At 50.7% G+C, this 21,610-nt stretch overlaps 1 protein-coding gene across 2 annotated transcripts; it reads right to left on the bottom strand.

The window, feature by feature from the left end:
• Positions 1–8,268: 8,268 nt before the first annotated feature.
• Positions 8,269–16,426, bottom strand: LOC101617737 (keratin, type II cuticular Hb5). 2 transcript variants are annotated; one of them, XM_004649858.2, is made up of 9 exons: positions 16,007–16,426; positions 13,540–13,748; positions 12,926–12,986; positions 12,709–12,804; positions 11,913–12,077; positions 11,546–11,671; positions 10,947–11,167; positions 9,497–9,528; positions 8,269–9,115 (listed from the first exon to the last, which is right to left on the bottom strand). In XM_004649858.2, the coding sequence occupies exons 1-9, from the start codon at positions 16,424–16,426 to the stop codon at positions 8,922–8,924; spliced, it is 1,524 nt and encodes a 507-aa protein (XP_004649915.1). In that variant the 3' UTR covers positions 8,269–8,921. The 2 variants fall into 2 exon arrangements, with proteins under 2 accessions (XP_004649915.1, XP_045009240.1); XM_045153305.1 differs by having other exon boundaries at positions 8,269–9,108; positions 9,493–9,528.
• Between the last annotated feature and the right edge of the window lie 5,184 nt (positions 16,427–21,610).

Below are 21,610 nucleotides of genomic sequence, written 5' to 3' on the forward strand. Positions count from 1 at the left end.
TGCTCCCCCTCTGTGATGGGGACCTGCCCCAGTGCAAGATTGGTGCGGTTTTCATAGATACAAGTGGGACTCTTGATGGTGGAGTTTGTGGAGAGGGGGTGGGGTCATCTTTCCTCTTGTGGCCCAAATGCCAGTTTAGCAATTTTCTATTTCAGGGTACCTAGAAGTAACTCTCGACTTATTTTTTAAATTTTATTTATTTATTTATTTATTTAAGAGCGACAGGCAGACAGAGAAAGAGACAGAGAGAGAGAGAGAGAGAGAGAGAGAGAGAGAGAGAGAATGTGCGCGCCAAGGCTTCCAGACACTGCAAATGAACTCCAGATGTGTGTGCCCACTTGTGCATCTGGCTAACGTGGGTCCTGAGGAATTGAGCCTCAAACTGGGGTCCTTAGGCTTCACAGGCAAACATTTAACCGCTAAGCCATCTCTCCAGCCCTACTTCTTATTTTTAATATATATATATATATATTATATAATAAATATATATATATATATTTAAATGAGTGAGAGTGAGACAGGGAGAGAAAGAGAGAATTGGTGCGCCAGGGCCTCCAGTCACTGCAATCAAACTCCAGATGCATGCACAATCTTGTGCATATGAGCAACCTTGCACGTTTGCATCACCTTGTGTGTCTGGCTTGAGAGTTGAATATGGGTCCTTAGGCTTCACCGGCAAGTGACTTAACTGCTAAACTATCTCTCCAGCCCTCCATTTAGTGGAGTTATATTGTTCACAGTGTAAGCCCTGGGTTGTAAAGCATGTGAGAGAATCTTTGGGCTTCATTCTTGGCTGAGAAGGTCTGCAGATGTTGTCTCAGCATTGAGGAGGCAGGGGGAGGACAGTGGAGTTGGATTTCAGGGAAGCTATTCATTTGTTCTGGGACAGGGGACATTCTAGGAGAGCCCCAGCTATCCTGATGTTAGGATGGAAATACTGGCTGTGGGGAAGCCGTGGAGTTCACAATATTGTAGTTGGGGTGGGAGGCCCACTCCATGGGAGGGAATACAGCCCTGGTACTGAAAACTTAAAACAGGGGTAGTCATGAGCCCTAGGGGTGTAACATCTGCTGATGTCTGGATAAGTATATATACTATGTTTATCAAATCGCCCAGTAATCACTTCTCTTAATATTTATACCCTTATATTAATGCTATTCTCACTTTGGGTAGAGAATCTTCTCTTTTCAGATGGCAATGACCTTGGGACGACTCAGAAGGTATCATGGTGCTGGAAAGAAGTGACTGGAGTACCAAGTAACATCTCGATCATACCTTCCAAGGCTCAGGGTCTAATGTGGAAGAGGTGGCTGAAAGAATGTAAGAGCCAGAGGAAGGGTAGGACTCCTTACAATGTGCCCCCTCTAGACATAAAATGGCCTGGGTATCCATGACCTCACAGTGCCTGGCATCATGTAAACACAGCACCTTGGAGGTCTTGGTGTCTCTCAGGTGTGGTTCATGCGAGACCACCTGCATCTGGATCCCGGTGAGGTACCTGCCAAATATGAAATCCTGGGATCTCTGGTGTATGTATTAGCCAGAAGTTCTAGGTATGAGCCCAGGAAATGGGAACTTTGAAAAGCTTCCAGAAGATTCCTGTGCAAACCAGTTGGAAGGCCACTGGTTCAAATATGCAGAGTGAAGAAGAAAGTCAGATGATTTTGGTCGTCGAAGTGACTTTTCCTCTGGTTCTCAGAGGATCAGATTAGTTAACCCCATTGCATTTCTCCCCTTCCTCTGCTGCAAGCTATGGTTCATGCACCAGAGCTCGGGGCAAAGGCCAACAAGAGAAGAGTCAGGGCTGGAGAAATGGCTTAGCAGTTAAGGCACTAGCCTGCGAAACTTAAGGACCCAGGTTTGATTCCCTAGAACCCATGCAAGCCAGATGCACAAAGTGGCATATACATCTGGAGTTTGTTTGCAGAGGCTAGAGGCCCTGTCATGCTCATTCTCTCTCTCTCATAAATAAATAAAAATAAAATATTTAAAAAATAAGAAAGAGACAGTATCCTATGTTAAATCAAACATCTGTGTGTCAACAATATGATTATCTCATTTTATTGACATGGAAACTAAGGTTCAAAGAAATGATTATACTAAGGCTACATAGCTTGCCCAGGATACAAACTCAAGTAGAGAATTCCATTACTCACATTCCTGATCCAATTCCCTAGCACCCCCTAATTGTTCCTTCAGGCTCAACACTGCGGCTCATCTGACATTCCTGAACGGGAGCTCTCCTTGGTCCTGCTGAACTAGCGGTGGACACTAGGGAGATAAGAGATGGAATGTGGCATACCCCTGTCGCCCCTGCTCTGCAAGAGTCCTGGATGGATCTTAGCATAGGCAGGAAAGACTAGTCTCCTGTGAGGATCCAGGCTTAAGTCTCAGAGCTCTGCTGGAGCCATTTTGCCAGGGGTCTGGGTAGAGCCTGCCCCGAATCCCTCTGGCTGGATGGGATGAGATGATTTCTGACTTTCTGTCCTTTTTAATACAGGTATAACTCTACTTTTTAAGAGTATCAATAAAAGGTATTTAAAAAAAATGCCGATGGGTTAATGAATCTGATTTTCTGAGAATGAGAGGGAAAGTCAACTTGTTGGCCAGGATTACTTCAAAAGGGTTATTATTATTATTATTATTTTACAAAAGACCCAGATATGTAGAAGGTACCTTGTCACATAAGTATACATTTCATCTGTAAATTTTGCAAATCCTTGGTTTAGCTTTCCTTGGCCATGAAATCCTTCTTCTGCCTTCAGACATATCCCCACAGCCTCATTAGGCAGACAGTGGTAGAGTAAGTTGCACTTTCTGTCTGAAGTTTCCAAAAGAGTCTGCCAAGGTGGGCTAACACTGGACAAACAGGGGAAAGAGCCTCTCAAGTTATTAACGTGCATGTGCTCACCAAAGCCACAAAATACAAGACTCCGAGAATCAGATAGTGATATTTTATTTTATTGAGCTAAAACTGAAATTAGGAGCCTGAGGTTCTTGGAGGCAGATGTCAGCAAATTATGGGAGGGGACAAAGGAAGAAATGTACTGCAACAAAGATATGGCTTCCACTCCCCTTCTCCGGAACCCCATCACTGAACTCAGAGCTGCTTTCTGAAGACTCGACGAAGTCTGTCTGGACACTGTGATACTTAGCTTTTGCTCTTCCTTGGTGATTAATCTTCCCAGGTTATCTAATGCGATTCCCAGGAAGGGGCTTTGCATTTCTCCTACTCCATAGTACCAGGTAAGGTGCCAATTTATTAATATGGGGGGGGGGATAAAGCAGACTTTGAAGAACAGGACACTCCTTCAGCATTCAGGCCCCTTCAAAAGATTGCATTTTTTCTGTTGTCTCAGTACAGGTCAGTTGGCCTGATTTCAATGGTTGTCATCTCTCAATTGCAGCTGAACAGGCAGCAGTTTCAGCCCAAAGATTTCATTTTATTTTTCTTTGCTATATCCCTCTGCTCACACCTGCCTGCTTATATGTGAAAGAACTCTGCACAAGTTCTCAGGACACAGGCATAACAGCAAGCTTCTCAAAGAAACTGCTTCTAGCCCAGTCCAGGTAAAGCTCTTTCTCACCCTCACAAGTCAAACCTGACAGTCCATAGTTCTCACTGCATTCAGGTCTTTCAACTCTGACCAGAATAGTCCATCAAGCTGTACTTACAGCACTGCAAGGTGTCTCTTAGGTCAAGATTTCAAATCCTTCCATATTCCTCTCCAAGATCAACTCCAAAAAGGCCAAGGGCCACACAATCAGGTGTCTAGCAGCAGTGACACCACTCCACTTCTGGTACTAACTTTATTGTTGAAGTCAGGTTCACATTGCTGACAGAAATCACCCGATCAAGAGCAGCTTGTGGGAAAAAAAAGGTTTATTTTGGCTTACAGACTCGAGGGGAGAGCTCCATGATAGGGAAAAATTATGGCATGAACAGAGGTGCACATCACCTCCTCACCAAAATCAGGTGGATAACAGCAATAGGAGTGTGTGCCAAACACTGGCAAGGGGAAACTTGCTACAATACCCATAAGCCCCCCAACAATACACTGCCTCTAGGAGGACTCAATTCCCCCAGATCAGCTAGGAATCTAGCATTCAGATCACCTGAGTTTATTGGGGACACCTGAATCAAACCACCATGATAATAAAATTCCTTTAAAAAAATATTTGAGAGACAGACAGAAAGAGAGAGAGAGAGAGAGAGAGAGAGAGAGAGAGAGAGGAGCGAAGAGGAGAGATGAGAGGAGAGACAAGGAGAGGAGAGAGGAAAGGAGAAAAGAGAGAAGAGAATGGGTGTGCTACAAATGAACTCCAGACCCTTATGTCCCAATGTGTTTCTGGTTTTACCTGCTGGGGACCAGGGAATTGAACCTGGGTTGTCAGCTTTAGCAAGCAAGCAGATTTAACCACTGAGCAGTCTCTCCAGCCCCATAATTTCTTTTGCAAAACATTTCCATAGCCATACAGGAAGAAAACATCCAGAGACAGCGGGGATGGGAGAGAAGGTCAGGAACTTTGATTCCAGCATGGCTCCTCCAGCTCAGCATGTCAAGGGCCCCTATTTCTGACCATTGTCTTCTAAGCCTCACCCAGTGCCTGGACTAGGAGGGACAGAACTCTGTTAGCAGTGACGTACTCCCCTTGTCTTCTCCTGGAACAAGAGGCTTTCATGGGGGCTTATCCTGAACACATCTTGGTCTGGGCTGCACCGAGTTTGAGCAGGGGTAAACACAGGTTAAAGGGGCCACCAGACTAGCTTTGAGGAAAGAAGGGGGTCTGTAGAGCACTTGCTGTTCTGGAATAAGTAAACTTGGGGAAGGCATTGTGTTTCTTTTTGGTAAGGCAGTGATGAGTGTGATCATGGCAGTGCTGTTGGTAGGAGTGGTGATGGTGGTGGTGATGGTGACAATGGTGGTCGTGGTGATGCTGGTGGTCGTGGTGATGCTGGTGGTCGTGGTGATGATGATAATGATGTAAGTGTTGGCCATGGTAGTGGTGATAGTGACATGGTAATGATAATGGTGGTGATAGTGGCGGTGGTGGTGGCCATGGTGATGATGGTAGTGATGACAATATTGGCAATGCTAGTGGCAGAGGCCATGATGGTGATGGTATCAGTGTCGGGAGCAGCGTAATAGAAACAGGACCCACGTTTCTCAATCCACGCTTTGGCATTCTCTTCCTGTTTAATGCACATTCCCACTGTCTGTCCCTCCTTGCCCCTCTCCCTTCCCTGGCCACTTGTCTTTCCTATCACTGTCCACTAACTTCAGTGGGATCATGGGGTGCAGTGGGGCTTCCTTGGCTTTTGAGAAGAATGGAAATGAGCAGGGATTTCTAGGGTCACAAGGGTGAGGTCTGGAGGAGGCAGGAAAGTAGCATGCCGGTTCTCACAGCCAGGTCCTCACACCTGGACAGAACTGAGTGTTGATGTTCTAATTGCTAGAATGCTTGGTGAACAAAACTCTTTGTGTGGTCGCCCTGGAATGTCTGCATTTCCAGAGAGCAATAGAGGTATGTGAGGAATGCAGAGAGGAGAGCCCCAGACGCATCCATGTGGAACTCACGTTACAGCTTTCTTGGTATAGAGTTAATGTGTACCTCTCACCGTGCTTGGCTCAGGTTAACAATGAAACAAAGCTGTATTTCCTGTGACCTCAGAGACTCAGGCAGGGAACAGTGAACGACTCTGGGAACAGGACATCTTCGGACTGTGTGAGAGTGATTGAAGCGGGGGCACTTGAGATGGTAGAGGAGGGTTAGCAGCCTAAGGGGCGGGGCAAGACAACCCAGACCAAGCTTACGGCTGCTTTGGAAGAACCCATAATATATGTATATATATATATAATATATATGTATAATATATATAGTATAATATATATATATATATTAGAGAGACAGTGAGAGTGAGAGAGAGAGAGAGAATCTGTGTGTGTATGTGTGTCTGTGTGTGTGAGAGAGAGAGAGAGAGAGAGAGACAATTGGCATGCCAGGGCCTCAGCCACTGAAATTGAACTCCAGACACTTGCACCACCTAGTGGGCATGTGAGACCCTGCACTTGCTCCACTTTTGTGCATCTGGCTTACCTGGTATCTGGAGAATTGAACATACTTGGGCTTTGTAGGCAAGTGTCTTAACCACTAAAGCCATCTCTCCAGCCCTAGAGCCCATTCTTTCAAACTCACTAGAACTGTTTGAATATTTAAACAAGACTTGACTGCAAAGATCTGATTTTGTCTGATGAAGATGTTATCTTGACGTGTGATATTTCAAAGAGAAAGTGAGCTGACCCTGTTTACCATTTGGGTTACTTGTTTTCCTTTGATTTCTCAATTTTAAAGCACTTCTTAAGTTTTTCTAATAAAACTTCAATATCTATTATTTGGATGGGCTCTGTTGCCTTGCTCAGGGAATGCAGCTTTTATCAGAAGAGGGCTGTGGTGGCACTGGAGCCCTTTGGCCAGAAGAGTTGACTGAATCCTTGCTTGTGCCCTAGAGGACCATGGGAGAGAGACGGTCACTTCCTCATGAATGCCCCTGGCTCACTGAGTTCACTGACAGGCCTTTGTATAGGAAGCCTGGAAACATTAAAAAGCTTATTGATGTCTTCTAACCTTGGCTGTTTCCCTTGTCAGGGATAGGAGTCACATTTTGTGTCTAAGATTAAGCATTTCAATTTTCCTCATCCTATATCCTTGGGGAGATGAACTTGTCTTCTCCCAGCATGGATTCCCTCCGTTCTAGCACCCAGAGCCACAGAAGGCGGTGGAGCTGGAAAGGGTACATCTTGGGAGCCTGACTGGTGCCTGAGGTCTCACCCAGACCCGGAAGAACTGGCAGAATTGGGGCTTGCATTTCCATCACATTTCCTAGCTTATGAAGTTAACTTCACTGTGGTTGAGCGTTGTGCTTGTAAGTATACCGTCAAGGCCCGAGAGCCAGGAAGAAGGACGGGCAGGCAGGAGACCTCAAGGACAATAGCGAGCGGCCCTGGGACCAGAGTTTACAACCCTTTGAGCTCGAATTAAGGATTGGGCAGAGTTCTCAACCACGGTCTTACCTTGTCCCATGGAAAGAAGCTGGGGATGGGCATGGGGAGAATCAGGACCGGTATCTGCCTGATGAGAGTGATGGCTAACGTGTTCTCATGAAAACTTGCAGCCCAGCCCATGAGGGCTGGTGTCTATGGCTTCTGCTTTCCCAGCTGCCTGAGTTCATCTCCCACATCCCAGGCCTGGCATGTCCTGGGGCCTAGTGGAGGCTCAGAGAAGGTGATACTTCCTACTTTCAAGAAACTTCCAGCTTGATCCAGGCTCTAGACACACCCTTTGGTTGCCCCTGGCTGGAGCCATGGAGACAGAAGCAGAGGTCCTTAGAACTCTAGATGCTGTTTGCCGGGAGGAACATAGGCAGAGGGGCTGGTTGGTAAGGTGGACAGAAGAAAGCAGTGAGTAAGGACAAAGGAGGAGGCACGGGGCTGTCCCATGTGTCCACGTGGGATTGGAGAGCCTTGATCGCCCAGCCTCACAGGGCAAACTCTCCTTGGTGTGGAGCCCAGGTCTGGGGGACCTTGCTGGGTGAGGAGTAGCTAGGACGAGGTGACACGAGGAGCTGGCACTACCTTAAGAAGTGCATGCTGGGCTGGAGAGGTGGCTCAGCAGTTAAGGTACTTTGCTACAAAGCCTAAGGACCCAGGTTGGATTCCCCAGTACCCAAGTAAAGCCAGATACATAAGGTGGCTCATGCATCTGGAGTTCATTTGCAGTGTCTAGATGCTCTGGCATGATCAATCTCTCTCTCTTTCTCATAAACACATAAATTTTTTTTTTTTTTAAAAAAAGAAGTGCTTGCCTGTGCTAGGGAGCCATTGGAGTCCAGAGGAGGGGCACAGCAGTGTCCTTGGGATGAGGCTCAGGCTGCTTGGCATGTGAAGCATAGGACAGGGCAAGACAGTGGCTTTTGAAGGAGATTTTATGGGGTCAGCTGGAGTTGTGGTCCAGGCCAGTAGGGTCAGAGGTGGACCAAATCGATCAGGTTGTGGGAGTGGACAGCACAGACAGCATCGCAGGGGTGGCTCGGGAGTCCTTGCCTAGGGCCGGACTAGAACTGGCCGGCTGGAGTTGAGGCAGGCAGGGAGGAGAGACTGGGACGCGCAGATCATACACACTTGCATCAAAGCAGCATTTATTGAAACACCAATGGGCTCAACACAGAAAACAAGGCACCCACAGACAGTCATAACCAGAAAGAGGCCTCAAGGTTCTCTCCATCCCCCCACCAGTCTTTGCCTGCACCTGGCAAGGGGAGACATAGAGTAGATTCGGGGTTTTTGAAATGTGTGAAGGTGTAAAGCCAGGACGAGGCAGAAGGCTGCCCTGCACAGCTGGCCTCTCTGCCGGCAGGTCGCCCGAGGAGTCTGAGGTCACCTCAGAGGAAGGAAGGTGAGCGAAACGCGATCAGTGACAGGTAGTAGCTTGTCATATCTTTGGGACCAAGAGCAGGAGCTGCTGGGCAAGGGGCTTCCCCCCTGGTTCTTGGCTGTGGAGGACAGAGCTATGTGACTAGGATCATGCCTTGACCTGGCAAGGCAAACTTGCACGCTGCCCAGCCACCCTGGAGGAGTGGTGATGTTCCAAGAGAGGTTGTGGGAGACACATATGGGGCAGAGGACTTTGAAGGTAAGGTGGAGTAGAGCAGAGAGCTCAGGATGACTCTAGAACGGAAACCAGAGGGGAACAGGGAGATGGCTCCCCAGAGGGATAAGGTGGGGGAGAGAGGCCCCAAAGCTCTTTGCCCCTGTCGGAACATCTGGAAGATTCTGGAAGCAAGCACACAGTTTCCACTCACACACCGCTCCGCGCTGGGGCAGCTGCAGGCAGGCAGGTGGCTGGTCGGGGAGACCCCAGCGTTATGCGAAACGGACCGAGCGACTGCTGCTGCAGCTGAAGCTGGAGGAGCGCGGCTGGCAGGGGGAGCAGGAGTCAGGGGCCATCACTGTGACGCTGCCCCCAGTGGCTGAGGGGCCCGAGGTGATTTGGCGCCCTGGGGTGGTGCCGAATGTGAGACTCCCACAGGTGACTCCACCTCGGGAGCTGCTGACGCCTGTTGGGAAGAGGAACAGCACAGGATGAGGGTCTTGCTGACATCTCACCCACCCACCACCGGCTCCTCGGGGCGTCACACTGCAGGGCTGCCTCCTCCATCAAGAGACAGGTGGTCCACACTGCGGGTGAACTTCCTCCAGCCCCACAGCTCGTCGGGAAGGATGGGAAGACTCCTGGACCCATTTCCCTGGCCTGTACTTCTGGGTGGACTCCAACCTCTGTTTTCTCAACCTCTCTCAGTGGTCCCGAGAAAGGACCCCCCCAGGAGAGGAAAGTCCTTTTCTCAGTTGGGGGGAACATTTGAGGATCAATGTGATAGGGCAATGGTTCAGTTTTGCCTGCCCCCCAAAAGCCATGTTTTCTAGAAGGAGGTACTTACAGACATTCACGGAGCCCACGCCCTCGCACAGCCTAGAAGAAAGGTAGTTCAGTCAGTTGCAGCCACTGAGCTGGATTCCTTATGACACAGTTTCCTGAACGGTACTGAGGAGGCCAGTCCCTACCCCAGGACGATAGTCTTCCTGGTTTTGAGTAGCCGTGAGTGGAATTAAACCTCCTTGCATTGCTTCCCCTCTCCCCTCCCCCCGCCCCAGTGCCAGTGTCACTCAGCAGCAAGGAGAATGGGTTCAAGTGCTCCAGGTATGTGACAGTACATTGGGGACCGTGATGGCTAAAACAATGTCAGTGCGACAGGACCTAGAATCATCTAGGAGACAAATCTCTGGAAATGCTATGAGGGAGTTTCTAGATTGGGTTAACCGAGGTGGGAAGATCCCCCTTAAATGTGAGTGGCACCATTCCATGCCTGGTGTCTCAGTGTGAAGAGAAAGGAGAACGTGGTACTGGGGAAATGATTCATCACGGCTTGTGTGCAAAGCTTGCCAGCCCTGATCCAACTCCCCGGCGCCCATGTGAAGCCAGAAACACAAAGCGGCCAATGCGTCTGGAGTTTGTTTGCAGCAGCAAAAGGCCCTGACATGTTCGTTCTCTCTGCCCACACATAAATAAATAAAAATATTTTGAAAAGGAGAAAGTGCACTGTGTCTCCCTTTTGCCGTGCCTTCCCCCGTGACGGACTGCAAGGCCATGCTATGAGCCAAAATAAAGCCTTCATTAAGTTGCTGTTTTCTTTTCTGCTCAAAAGGTGAATAACAGTGTCCTGTCGTTATTTGGATTGCTTTCTACAATCATGCTTTTGTCCCAGTGATGAGAAGAATAACTGATAGGGATGACACTGAACCATGGGCACGCAGGGTGCCTTGTTATTATTATACATGGGCTCAGCATCAAGGGAAGCTATGCAGCAAAAAAGGGTTTTAGCCGGGCGTGGTGGCGCACGCCTTTAATCCCAGCACACGGGAGGCAGAGGTAGGAGGATCACTGAGAGTTCGAGGCCACCCTGAGACTACATAGTGAATTCCAGGTCAGCCTGAGCCAGAGTGAGACCCTACCTCGAAAAACAAAACAAAACAAAACAAAACAAAAAAAAAAAAGGGTTTTAGAGGCACATGACTTGCAATGTCCTGACCATGGCAAAGGTACTGAACACTGGGCTGATATCTGGCTTTAGATGGGAAGAATGGTACCTACCTCGTGGGATTGGAGGATTTTAAGTGAGCACTTGGCACAGAATACGCATTATTATTGAAGGCCTGACCTTGAGTGACATTGTCAGATTTATGGGTTATACTTGGGCTCAGAAAAGTTCACTGCGGGAGGATCAGGCCTCCCCCCTCCAACTCCCATTTAAGTATTAAGAGGTCTGACCTGGCACATCAGGGCAATGTGGCCTCTGTCAAAGAACTCCCTCCAAGTGCCCTTAGCCTCACCTGTGCTCCTCGCCCTCCAGCAGGCGCCTGTAGGTGGCGATCTCGATGTCCAGGCCCAGCTTGGAGTTCATCACCTCCTGGTACTCCTTGAGCAGGCAGGCCATGTCCTGCTTGGCCTTCTGCAGGGCGGCCTCCAGCTCGGCCAGCTTGCAGCGGGCGTCAGTGAGGGCCGCCTCGCCCTGCTGCTCTGCCTCGGCTACGGCGGCCTCCAGCTTGGCGCGCTGTGGGGTGGAGATATGAGGACAAGGTAAGGGAGTGGCGGCGGTCGGGGGAGGAGCACCCTGTGGCCTCCCCCAGCACAGGGAGCAAGGACAGGAAAGGGAGAGTCCTGGAGAAAAGGGGACCCTGGCCAGGTAGTTGACAGGGCTGAGGGACAGATGCACTTTTCACCACCTCTGCTTCCCCATAGGGTGGCCGCGGAAGGGGGCTGGAGCCCTGTTGGAAGTCGGTGATCCCTCTTGTCCCAGCATGAGGGCCGTGCGTTTTTGGGGAAGCCCCTGCTTCTCTCTGAGTCCCCGCTCTCTCATGGGCATCCAGGCCTTTGCACTCCTGGTTTGCCGCCTGCCTGTGCTGGATACTGGGGTCCTCCTGCAGCCTACCTGGCACTTGGCGTTCTCGATCTCGGCCGTCAGCCTCTGGATCATGCGGTTCAGCTCGTTGATCTCCTCCCTGGTGCGGCGCAGGGTCTCCCCGTGCCGGATCACCGTGGCCTTCATTTCCTCACACTGGGGGGTGGGGAGCAGAGGTGCTCATGGAGCGCAGGATGGGTCACTCACCTCCTCAGCTCATCACCCACGACCGCAGGTCGGGCGGCCCTCGTCTTGCGCATCCATACATGGCAGCCCATGACTTCCTCCGCCAGACTGAGCGAGCTGTCAGTACTTCTCTTACCACTCTTAGGGGAAGCAAGCCTTTCCTCATAGGTACCTTGTGTCACGCCCAGCGCCTTGTCTAATAGGCACTCACCTTGGTGCGGTACCAGGACTCGGCCTCAGCCCTGCTGCGGCTGGCAACATCATCGTACTGAGCCTTGATCTCAGCCACGACACAGTCCATGTTCAGGTCCCGGCTGTTGTCCATCTTGACGATGACCGAGGTGTCTGAGATGTGGGCTTGGAGAACTCGGATCTCCTACAGGACCAACAGCCAGAGCATTGCCTCCGGTGCCGGCTCTGGAGTGCACACCCCATCCCTAGGGTCAGCGTCCACCCCCAGAGGCTGGGCACTGGTGAGGAAGAAGGCATGATTTCTTCCCCCACCTCCTTCATTCATGGTATAAAACAACAAAGCTAAAGGGGGTCCTGGACATCACCTGAGGGAAGCCTGCGATTTCACAAGTAGGAGAAGTGTGAGACAGGCCTGACTTGGAGTCACCGGGTAGGGGAGCTGGGTTTGACTACAGAACGAGGGACTGGTCCACCTCCTTACGTGGCAACCCCTTCTTAGTTTCCATCCGTAGACCAGCACGTGAACACACTCCAACCTGTGGAGGTGTTTGTACACACAGAGAGGCCAAGTACACAGGCCATTGTCGTTCTTGCTTGTGTGATTACAGACTTGGCCAAGACAAGCATGCGCGTGCACACACACACACCACAACACACGCTTCTATCAGGGGCCCCTCTCATATGTGTGTGAGTGATCTCTTCACCCTCGGGGGTACCATGGTGAGTGCATGCAGATCAAGGATGTATGTTGGCTCTGCCCCTTGTCACTGTGCTTCCCCTTCTCCAGCCCCAGCTGATTGGTAGACCCCTCTCACCTCTTCATAGAGGCGCTTCAGGAAGGTTGACTCCTCCACCAAGGCCTCCACGTTCGCCTCCAGGTCTGATTTCCGCAGGTAGGCACAGTCCACATCCTGGCGGGGACAAAGAGAGAAACGTGCTCGCAGGAGACCGTCTGGTCCTGTGGGGACTGGAGTATGCTGGGGGTGACACAGGCGGGTCCTCGCCCTCCCTGCCCTGCAAGCAGCCCCTCACCTTCTTCAGAACCACAAACTCATTTTCAGCTGTGGCTCTCAGAGCCACTTCCTCTTCGTACCTGGATATGGGGGAAAGAAGGGTTGGCATTCAGAGTTCATGCCTTGACTGCTCTTCTAGCCAGCTCCTAGCCACCTATTTCCAGGGGTCAAAAAGGGATCAACACTTTCCTGATATGATCTTGTCCTCTGGGTGATCTATGTATGCACTGCTCATGGGCTAGCCTTGATTCAGCCTGGCTGGATCCAACCCAGACCTTCCGCCTCTGGGATGGACTCCTGAATGCACGTTCCACCCACAATTCTAAAACGATCTATGCATCCTAGAGCCGCAGAGAGCCTTGCGTGGGCAGTGACAGCCCAGAGCCCAGAGTGGAAAAGCACGGAAAGATCGCTGTGGGGGTTTCTGGAAGAGTCCTTTTCTCACGTTTCTGGAAGCCAGCTCTAAGACTCACAGGCCCTTCTAGAGTCGGGGTGGCATCCAGGGGTCTGAGGAAACCTGGGTCCCACTGGACAGCCCCTCTGAGATGCAGGGAACCCTACGAAAGGAATCTCCAAGAAGCTGCTGCAGCCTTTCAGTCTTCCTCTGAGTGGCCCCTGGACACGCGTCCTCACCGCTTCTTGTAGCCCTCCATGGCCTCCTGCACGTGGTTGAGCTCCGCGGCCAGCCTCCCGCTGTCGGCCTCCACGCACTCGGCCTCCCGCCTCAGCGTCTCGATGTAGCCACTGAACAGCGGCTCCAGGTTGCTTTCGCAGCAGCGCTGGTTCTGGTAGAACTGCCACTTGGTCTCCAGCAGCTTGTTCTGCTGCTCCAGGAAGCGCACCTGCCACGGGGGAAGAGAGACTCATGGAGAGTCTGGGCAGGGTGCCCGGTCACCCAGGGCTCCCTGCCCTTGTGTGCTGGCTAGACAGCACTGAGCATTTCAGTGAGCGCTTAAATCTGAGGGGGCCCATTCCCAGCCACCCCACCTCCCCAGGGAGTCAGTTGTGGGTAGGAGGAAAAGCAATCTGGGCTTGGCTCATAACCAAAGGGCTAGTTCAAGTTCCGGTTCTGCCACTTTAAGTGGGCAAGTTGTTTAATCTCTTGGTACTATGTTTTTTACGTCTACAAGGGAGATAATAGTGCCACCGTTGTTGGGAAGACTGAACCAGTTCATACATGTAAGGTGCTTAAAACAGTCCCTAACATGTACAAGGGGTGCCAAGTCAATTTAAGTACTTTAATTACTAGTGGCCCTTCATTATTCATTTAAGCAACAAACACATCTCAGTATTTACTCTATGATGCCACGGCATGTTGCCTGTTTCATAACACGCACACACACACACACACACACACACACACATCTTTGCTCATGTCTATGTCATTATTTTTGTCCACTGTGTCTTTGTCATGTGTCTAATTTTAATGGTTGTATCTGTTTATTTCTTTGCTTTGTCTGTTTCCATGTATTTGATTATTTCTATCTTTGTTTCTATGTATTTGTTTTTTAAAATATTATGTATTTATTTATTTAGGAGAGACAGGGAAAAAGAGAGAGAGAGACAGAGACAGAGAGAATAGGCATGCCAGGGCCTCCAGCCACTGCAAACAAATTCCAGATGCATGTGCCACCTTGTGCATCTGGCTTACCTGGGTCCTTTGGCTTTGCAGGCAGGTTCTTTAACTGCTAAGCCATCTCTCCAGCCCTATTTCTATGTATTTATTAATTTCTATGTCTTTGTCTATTTCTTTTTGTCTATGCCTGTGTCTTTATGTCTGTTTCTGTTTTTTTTTTTTTTTTTTTTCCTGAGGTAGGGTCTCACTAGCTCAGGATGACCTGGAATTCACTATGTAGTCTCGGGGTGGCCTTGAACTCATGGTGGTGATCCTCCTACCTCTGCCTCCCGAGTGCTGGGATAAAAGGCGTGTGCCACCATTCCTGGCTTGTCTTGTCTATCTCTGTCTTTATCTACATATAAGTCTTTGTCTATGTTTATCTACTTCTTTATTAACTTTTATAGGTTTCTCTCTACTTCTGCCCTTGTCTATGTCTATTTCTATGCCTTTGTCTGTCTGTGTCAGTTTCTGTCTGTTTGCCTCTGGCTGTGTCATTTATCTATGAAATTCAACCATCATAATCCTGTGGTGGGGGTAGATGCCACATCCTCCATATTACAGACAGAGTAACAGACTCCCAAGGTGTGTGACACGACCAGTTCATGGTCAGTGGTGCAATGAAGGTTTAGTGTCTCTTGAGTCCTCCATCCACTGCCTTCACCTGCCAACACGATATGTCTGAGCAGCTCACCTAAACCTGCTCAGCTCCACTCATCCAACGAGGTGATTTTGAAGATCAAGTAAGGCCAGTAAAGAAAATGTGATGGCGGAAGGCCACTCCCTATTTCCAGAACCCTGAACTAAGTCTGTCTTGTTCTGCTAGAACATCTCTCCCTACAGCCCCTGGGAAGTTATGGTTGACCCTCTGCCACCATTGGTGGGTCCCCTGCCAGCCATGCCATCTCCCTGCCTCCATTCCAGCCTGCCAAGCTGAGCTTGGTGAACTGTCATGCCTCCTCCTCCTCCTCTACTACTATCTTTGGGGGAAAAAAAAGCGATAGCAACTGCTGGCATTTATTTTGACTGTTTGCCTGTGCTGTTCTTGCCGGAACTTATGACTCCTCACGCAGGCTGACGAGGCACGTCTTGGCGTTCAGAAGCTGGGGGGTCTCATGCTGCTGAGTGGCCACTTCTGGGTGAGGCAGTGCGCCCTGAGCCCTTGCCGCTGCCCATGCTGCGGGGTCATGAACCTCGGTGCTTAATGCTCTGCTCATCCCCCACTCTTTTCACACCCTGCACACGGGGACAGCTCTGCTATGGCCACGTTGCCTTGGCTGCAGAAACGCTTTATGCCGCAGACTCGAGTTCTAGACCACATCTAAAACTTTGCTGAGACCGAATTAGGACAACAGGTTTGTCTAGCTAATCAGTCCGAATTTCTTTCCCTCTACTGTCCCAAACATGGGAGTCCCAATAGACTGGGACCTTCCCAAGGGAGGGCAGGGCCAAGCTGTGCTCTGAGCGATCGCAAGATGTACTGACCTTGTCGATGAAGGCTGCGAACCTGCTGTTGAGACACTTGATCTGCTCCTTCTCCTCGTGCTTCACGCACTGCGCGTTGGGGTCGATCTCCAAGTTGAGGGGCGTGAGCAGGCTCTCGTTGACGGACACGGAGGTGATGCAGGGCGGGCTGGGTCCACAGACGCCCCCGGAGCGGTAGCCGAAGCTGCGGCCGCAGGAGCCCGAGCGGAAGGCCCCAACAGCCATGCGGGGCCCACAGGAGCCGGGGTTACAGAGGCTGCGGCTGCCGAAGCCCGTCAGGCCCCGGTAGCAGGACAAGCCTCGGTAGGGGGCGGCGCTGATGCAGCAGCGATTGCCGGTTTTGGGGGCCACAGCTGAGCAGGAGCTGAAGTTCCTGGTGACGGCGCATCCTGAGCTGATCCTGTAGGAGCGACAGGACATGGTGTGGGTCTGACGATGTCTGAGTGGCCGTGGAGGTCGGCGTGGGCTGCAGGGTGTGAGCTTGGAATCCTTTTGGTCTCTCTGATCCTCCTTGGTCCTTTTATTGGTAGGGAGAGCTGGGGTTGGCTGCGTAAAAGCAGTGAAAAGTCATTTTATGTTGTTTATGGGCTTGGGGAGGTTGCCAGCAACTCCGCGAGGACTCATCTTAAAGGTGAGCTCAGAGGCGGCTCGGGCTCCGGCAGGGATTGAAGATGTTATTAGGGACACTGTACGTTTGCAGTTTTCATCTTCAAAGCTCCTCTGCACGCATTAAGTAATTAATTTTCTCACCCATTCTCTATGAGAGGGCCTCAACCCACACTTGGAGACTGACTTGAACTTTAGAACAGTCTGGGGATGGCTAGGCTTGGTGCACTGTGGGCGGGGGGGGGGGTGGTCTGGGAATGAAGGGAGAGGTCTGGGGACTCAGGCTGGCTCAGGCTCAACCTGCCCCTCGCCCCGGCTCTGTCACCCGGCTCCATGAAGACACAGCCTCAGCCCATCACCGTCTTGAGACCGTCCCTGTGTACCTAGACAGCCCTTCCTGGAAGATGGCTCAGGACCATGGGGACCACTTTGATCATGTTCCTTCCAGGACAGAGAGCTGGAGAAGCAGGTCCCTTAGAACCTTCTGGATTCCAGCCCAGAGAGCTGTGTTCCCAGAGCCTTTCTTTCTCACTCAGCAAAAGTACAAACCACTGAAATTTCCATGGCCACATAATGACCACTTGTGGCTAATGGGGAGACTCTCTTTGGCCACTTTCTTCCATGTGGCCAAAATATCCGAGTACCTGACCTTGGGGCAACCCAATCCTGTCAATCCACTTGCCCTGGGCCCCTTCCATTTGCTCTTTAGGAAGTACTGTGAGCATCACTTCATCCCAAGACCATCAGCACAGGTGTCAACCTGCCAGCAGGATGTCCTAGTACTGCCGCCCTTAGAGGGACATTTAGAGCCTGGTCTGGATGAAGATGGGGGTGGGGTGGCGGCTTGCTTTTGTTGGAGGGTGAATTCTGGCTCCTGGGGACTCTGGGAGCTGAAGCCTTCTAACACCTTACACCTTTGCTTCCCTGCATGTCCTTGGGCCCCTTATTAGGATAATGATGGCCATTCTTCTAATGTTTACTGGGCACATACACCAAGGATGTGGTCTCTGTCCCTGGGGAGGCTCCACAGACATCCAGAGAGTGACACTTCTTCCAGAACCAAATCTTGCCAGTTACCCTGCCTGTGGCTTTTTCACTGTACCAGGAGTCTATCCACCAGTTCATGGTCAGTTGGCTTCAGGTCTCCACTTAACATCAAGGTGATGAAGACCTGTCTTACACCCACCCTTGATCTTCAGGGAAGGCAGGAAGATTCTGGGCAGCTGGAAGGAGAGGGGATAGGTGATCCTGCAAATCACTTCCATCACAATCTCTCATAGGAAAGTTCCTGGGGTTAGCAATCAGGGAAATTGAATTAAAACTAGATAATAAGGTTCAGCCTGGCCCTTCCCTAGCTGTGTGGCTTTGAACCTTTTTTAAAATCTCTGAGTCTCTGTTTCCTGTAAGGATCTGATTTCATTCTATCCTCTTTGTTGGGAGGAGTAAAGGGAGACTATGTTTTGGGGATAGTAAATCTATGTACAAGGGTAGAGGCAATTAACTGCCTCCTGTAGGAAATGTCCCCTGTCCCTCCCCCAGCAGCGGGGGCCTGTTCCGGCCCCACCCAAGGTTTTTGCCTCCTCTGCACATTCAATACTTCTTTACCCTTTCAAAGCTGCACTTGATGTTTTCCTCAGCCTGATTTCACTCATATAAAAACTTTGGGTGGAGCCCGGGGGTGGAGGGAGAGGCAGCACTGGGGGAACACGGGGGATGTGACTCCCGGCCCCTAGCTCTGGGTGGCGCCCGGCTATCCAGGGTCTAGGGGTATAGTCTTGTGGTGGTGCTTTGGATTGTGAACTCTCTGTCACCCGTTGTGGTCCTGGAGCCCCGAGGGGCATTGGAAGAGGGTGGCCTAGCTGGTCCGTGAAGTCCCCTTGCAGCTCCTGGAAGTCTCCATCTGCTCCAGTCTACTACTGGAGCCTAGTCTCCCTGGCACAGGGAAGCATTATTCTGAGGGAGCTAGTGTGTCCATCTCTTTCCCAAATGAAAACACACACACACACACACACACACACACACACGTGAATGTGCCTCCATCCTATGCCTAGAACTGTGCCTGAGCACGGAGACTGGGTGGGGGGGGGAGCAAGTGACCCATCGCTTCAGATCACAAGCACTGGTACTGGACTGGCAGGTATGGAACCAGGGTCTAGTTACACAGGGATCTGTGTGGAGTGAGGTCAGCTGGCTCTGCCACCCTTGTCCTCTTGGTGCTGGGTGACAGCGGCACCCAGTTGTTCCCATGGAGCTCTGTGTTGGAGAGACTGGGCAGAGAGCAAACGGGATAGGGGGCCAAACTCCTTATGACTGAGCCCGGCAAGAGAGACAGGCTGGGTCGGTCAGGGACAACTCTCTGGGGACGCTTCCATCTCAGAGAGGAACAGGAGGACACCGCCAGGCATCTCGCTCATCGCCCAAGCACCCTGCCCGGGCCCCATGCTCTCCTCTCTGTTCTTCCAAGCCTTCTCCTCAGTCACAGCTTTGCCCGGAATGTTCAAGGCAGCTGTTGTGATGTAGTCAGAGAGGGAGTCTGTGACTTCTCCTCCTTGCCTCATAAGGTGACTCCCGCGGGGCTTCCCAGGTGACTCCAGTTTTCTCCGGCCACACCCCTTGTCCCAATGCCGTCGTCAGCCATCACTGCCTTTGGTCCTGTCCCCTAGAGGCCCCACACCTTCGCACTCCCCACCTACCGGCAGGACTTCCACTCGGGAGCCCGTGACTGTGCCATGATTATTCAGCTCCCAGGAAGCCACTTCCTATAGGAAGTCTTCAAGGACTAATTGAGGGAGAGAGGCCTCTGCCCACCCTGGGGCTCCTGGGGACGTTGGAGGCCCCTTCTGAGTTGGCTGCAGTTCACACAGGCCCTGGCTCTCACACCTCCGCCCTGCCCTTGTCTGACCACCTCCTCCTTTACTGGGCCCAAGCTGGGCGCTCTGGGCCAGCCTGTTTTCCCCACCCAGGGCCTCGCTGCTTCCTTTCCTTTAGTGCTTTGCCTTGCACTTGGTACCCCTGCTTCGGTCTGTGGAAGCAGACAAGGCATGGGGGCTTTCTCAATCGTGCTCTGCCTGGCCCCAAGGCTGTCTGCTGACTCCATCAGTGTGGCTGGCTCCTCACTCTCCATAGACAAGGCCCATCCCAAGCAAGGCCATGGGAGCTGCCCACGTGGTTGGCTCACCTTGAACCTAGCCCTTCAATTCTGCGGCCCACATTTTTTTTTTTTTGTAGTATGCTTCCAAATCTGTGCCATCTGCTTGTGTTGGTGTGGGGACAGACCTTGAAGGGGCTTCTTAACCCCGTGACCTTGCTTTTGGCCTTTAGAGACTGGGGAAGAGTCCAGAGACCCAGTGCTGCCGTCAGGTTCACATTGCTGGCAGAAATCATCCGACCGAGAGCAGCTTGTGGGGGAAAAGGTTTATTCTGGCTTATAGACTTGAAGGGGAAGCTCCATAATGGCAGGGGAAAACGATGGCATAAACAGAGGGTGGACATCACCCCCTGGCCAACATCAGGTGGACATTAGGAACAGGAGAATGTGCCAAACACTGGCAAGGGGAAACTGGCCATAACACCCATAAGCCCACCCCCAATAATACACTGCCTCCAAGAGGTGTTAATTCCCAAATCTCCATCAGCTGGGAATCTAGCATTCTATCTTTATAAGGTGACACCTGAATCAAACCACCACATTCTGCTTCTGGCTCCCATAAACTGATAACCATCCATGATGTAAAATGCAATGCATTCATCCAACTTTAAACATCCCCATAGTTTTTCTTATCAATCCCAATGATGTTCAAACATTCCCATAGTCCAAGGTCTTTTAACTGAGCCATAATACCAAAAAATCCTGACCCCCCGCCCCCGCAAACCCATAATGGCACAGAATACACATTCACACTGCAAATGATGGCATTGGACATAGCAAAGAAATATTCAACCAATACAAGATTAAAATGGGGCAAACATTAAACTCTGTAGCTCCAAATCCAACAACTCTAGTCAGTGACAAATCTCCAAGACTGGTAATTCTAACCAACAACAAGTCTCTGGAATTCCAATTCTGCCCCTCCAATTGGGCTACTTACAGTCCTGGAAAACTTCATCAGGGCCAGCAGCTCTCTTTAACAGCCATCTCATGGTCCTGGCATCTCCACTGCAAGCCACAGTTCATCCTCATGGCCCCATGGGGTCTCCATGCAAGCATCCAGCAAATTTGCTACACACTACCCATGGCCATTTCCAAAACACAAGACTGCATCGCAAACTCAATGACCCTTTCTTTCCTGCATTTCTTATACTCCACAATACCAGGTAAGGTGCCAATTGGTTAATCTGGGGGAGGGGGAATAAAGCAGACTTTGAAGAACAGGACACTCCTTGAGCACTCAGGTCCCTTCAAAAGAATCTACATTCTTCCTGTTGCCTCACTGCAGGTCAGCTGGCCCAATCTCAAAGGTTGTAATCTCTCATATAATTACAGTTGAACAGGCAAAAGTTTTAGCCCAAAGATTTCATTTTTTCGGTTCCACATCCCTCTGCTCACATCAGTCCATTTCTATGCAAAGCAACCCTGCACAAGTTCTCAAGACATGGGTATAACAGCAAGCTTTTCACACAAACTCCTTCTAGTCCAGTCCAAGCAAAGCTCTTTCTCACCCTCATAATCCCAAACTTCACAGTCTGTAGTTGTTACTGCATTTAAGTCTTCCAACTCTGACCAAAACAGTCCATCAAGCTGTAATTATAGCACTGCAAGGCATCTCTTAGGCCAAGGTTTCAAATCCTTCCACATTCCTCTTGAAAATCAGCTCCCAAAGGCCAAAGCCACATAGTCAGGTGTCTAGCAGCACATGACCTCCTCACTCCTGGTACCAACATGCTTGTTGCAGTCAGGTTTGCATTGCTGGCAGAAATCACCCAACCAAGAGCAGCTGGTGGGAAAAAGGGTTTGTTTTGGCTTATAGACTCGAGGGGACACTTCATGATGGCAGGGGA

Source organism: Jaculus jaculus, chromosome 6 (assembly GCF_020740685.1).
Source record: "Jaculus jaculus isolate mJacJac1 chromosome 6, mJacJac1.mat.Y.cur, whole genome shotgun sequence".
Lineage (NCBI taxonomy): Eukaryota > Metazoa > Chordata > Mammalia > Rodentia > Dipodidae > Jaculus > Jaculus jaculus.

Excerpts from the sequence above, each read along its gene's own strand:
- LOC101617737 (XM_004649858.2), bottom strand. The coding sequence starts at position 16,426 with ATGTCCTGTCGCTCCTACAGGATCAGCTCAGGATGCGCCGTCACCAGG. Across the intron at positions 12,987-13,539 it reads ATGGAGGGCTACAAGAAGCG|GTACGAAGAGGAAGTGGCTC; the intron begins GTGAGGACGCGT and ends CCCCATATCCAG. Across the intron at positions 11,168-11,545 it reads TCGAGAACGCCAAGTGCCAG|CGCGCCAAGCTGGAGGCCGC; the intron begins GTAGGCTGCAGG and ends TCCACCCCACAG.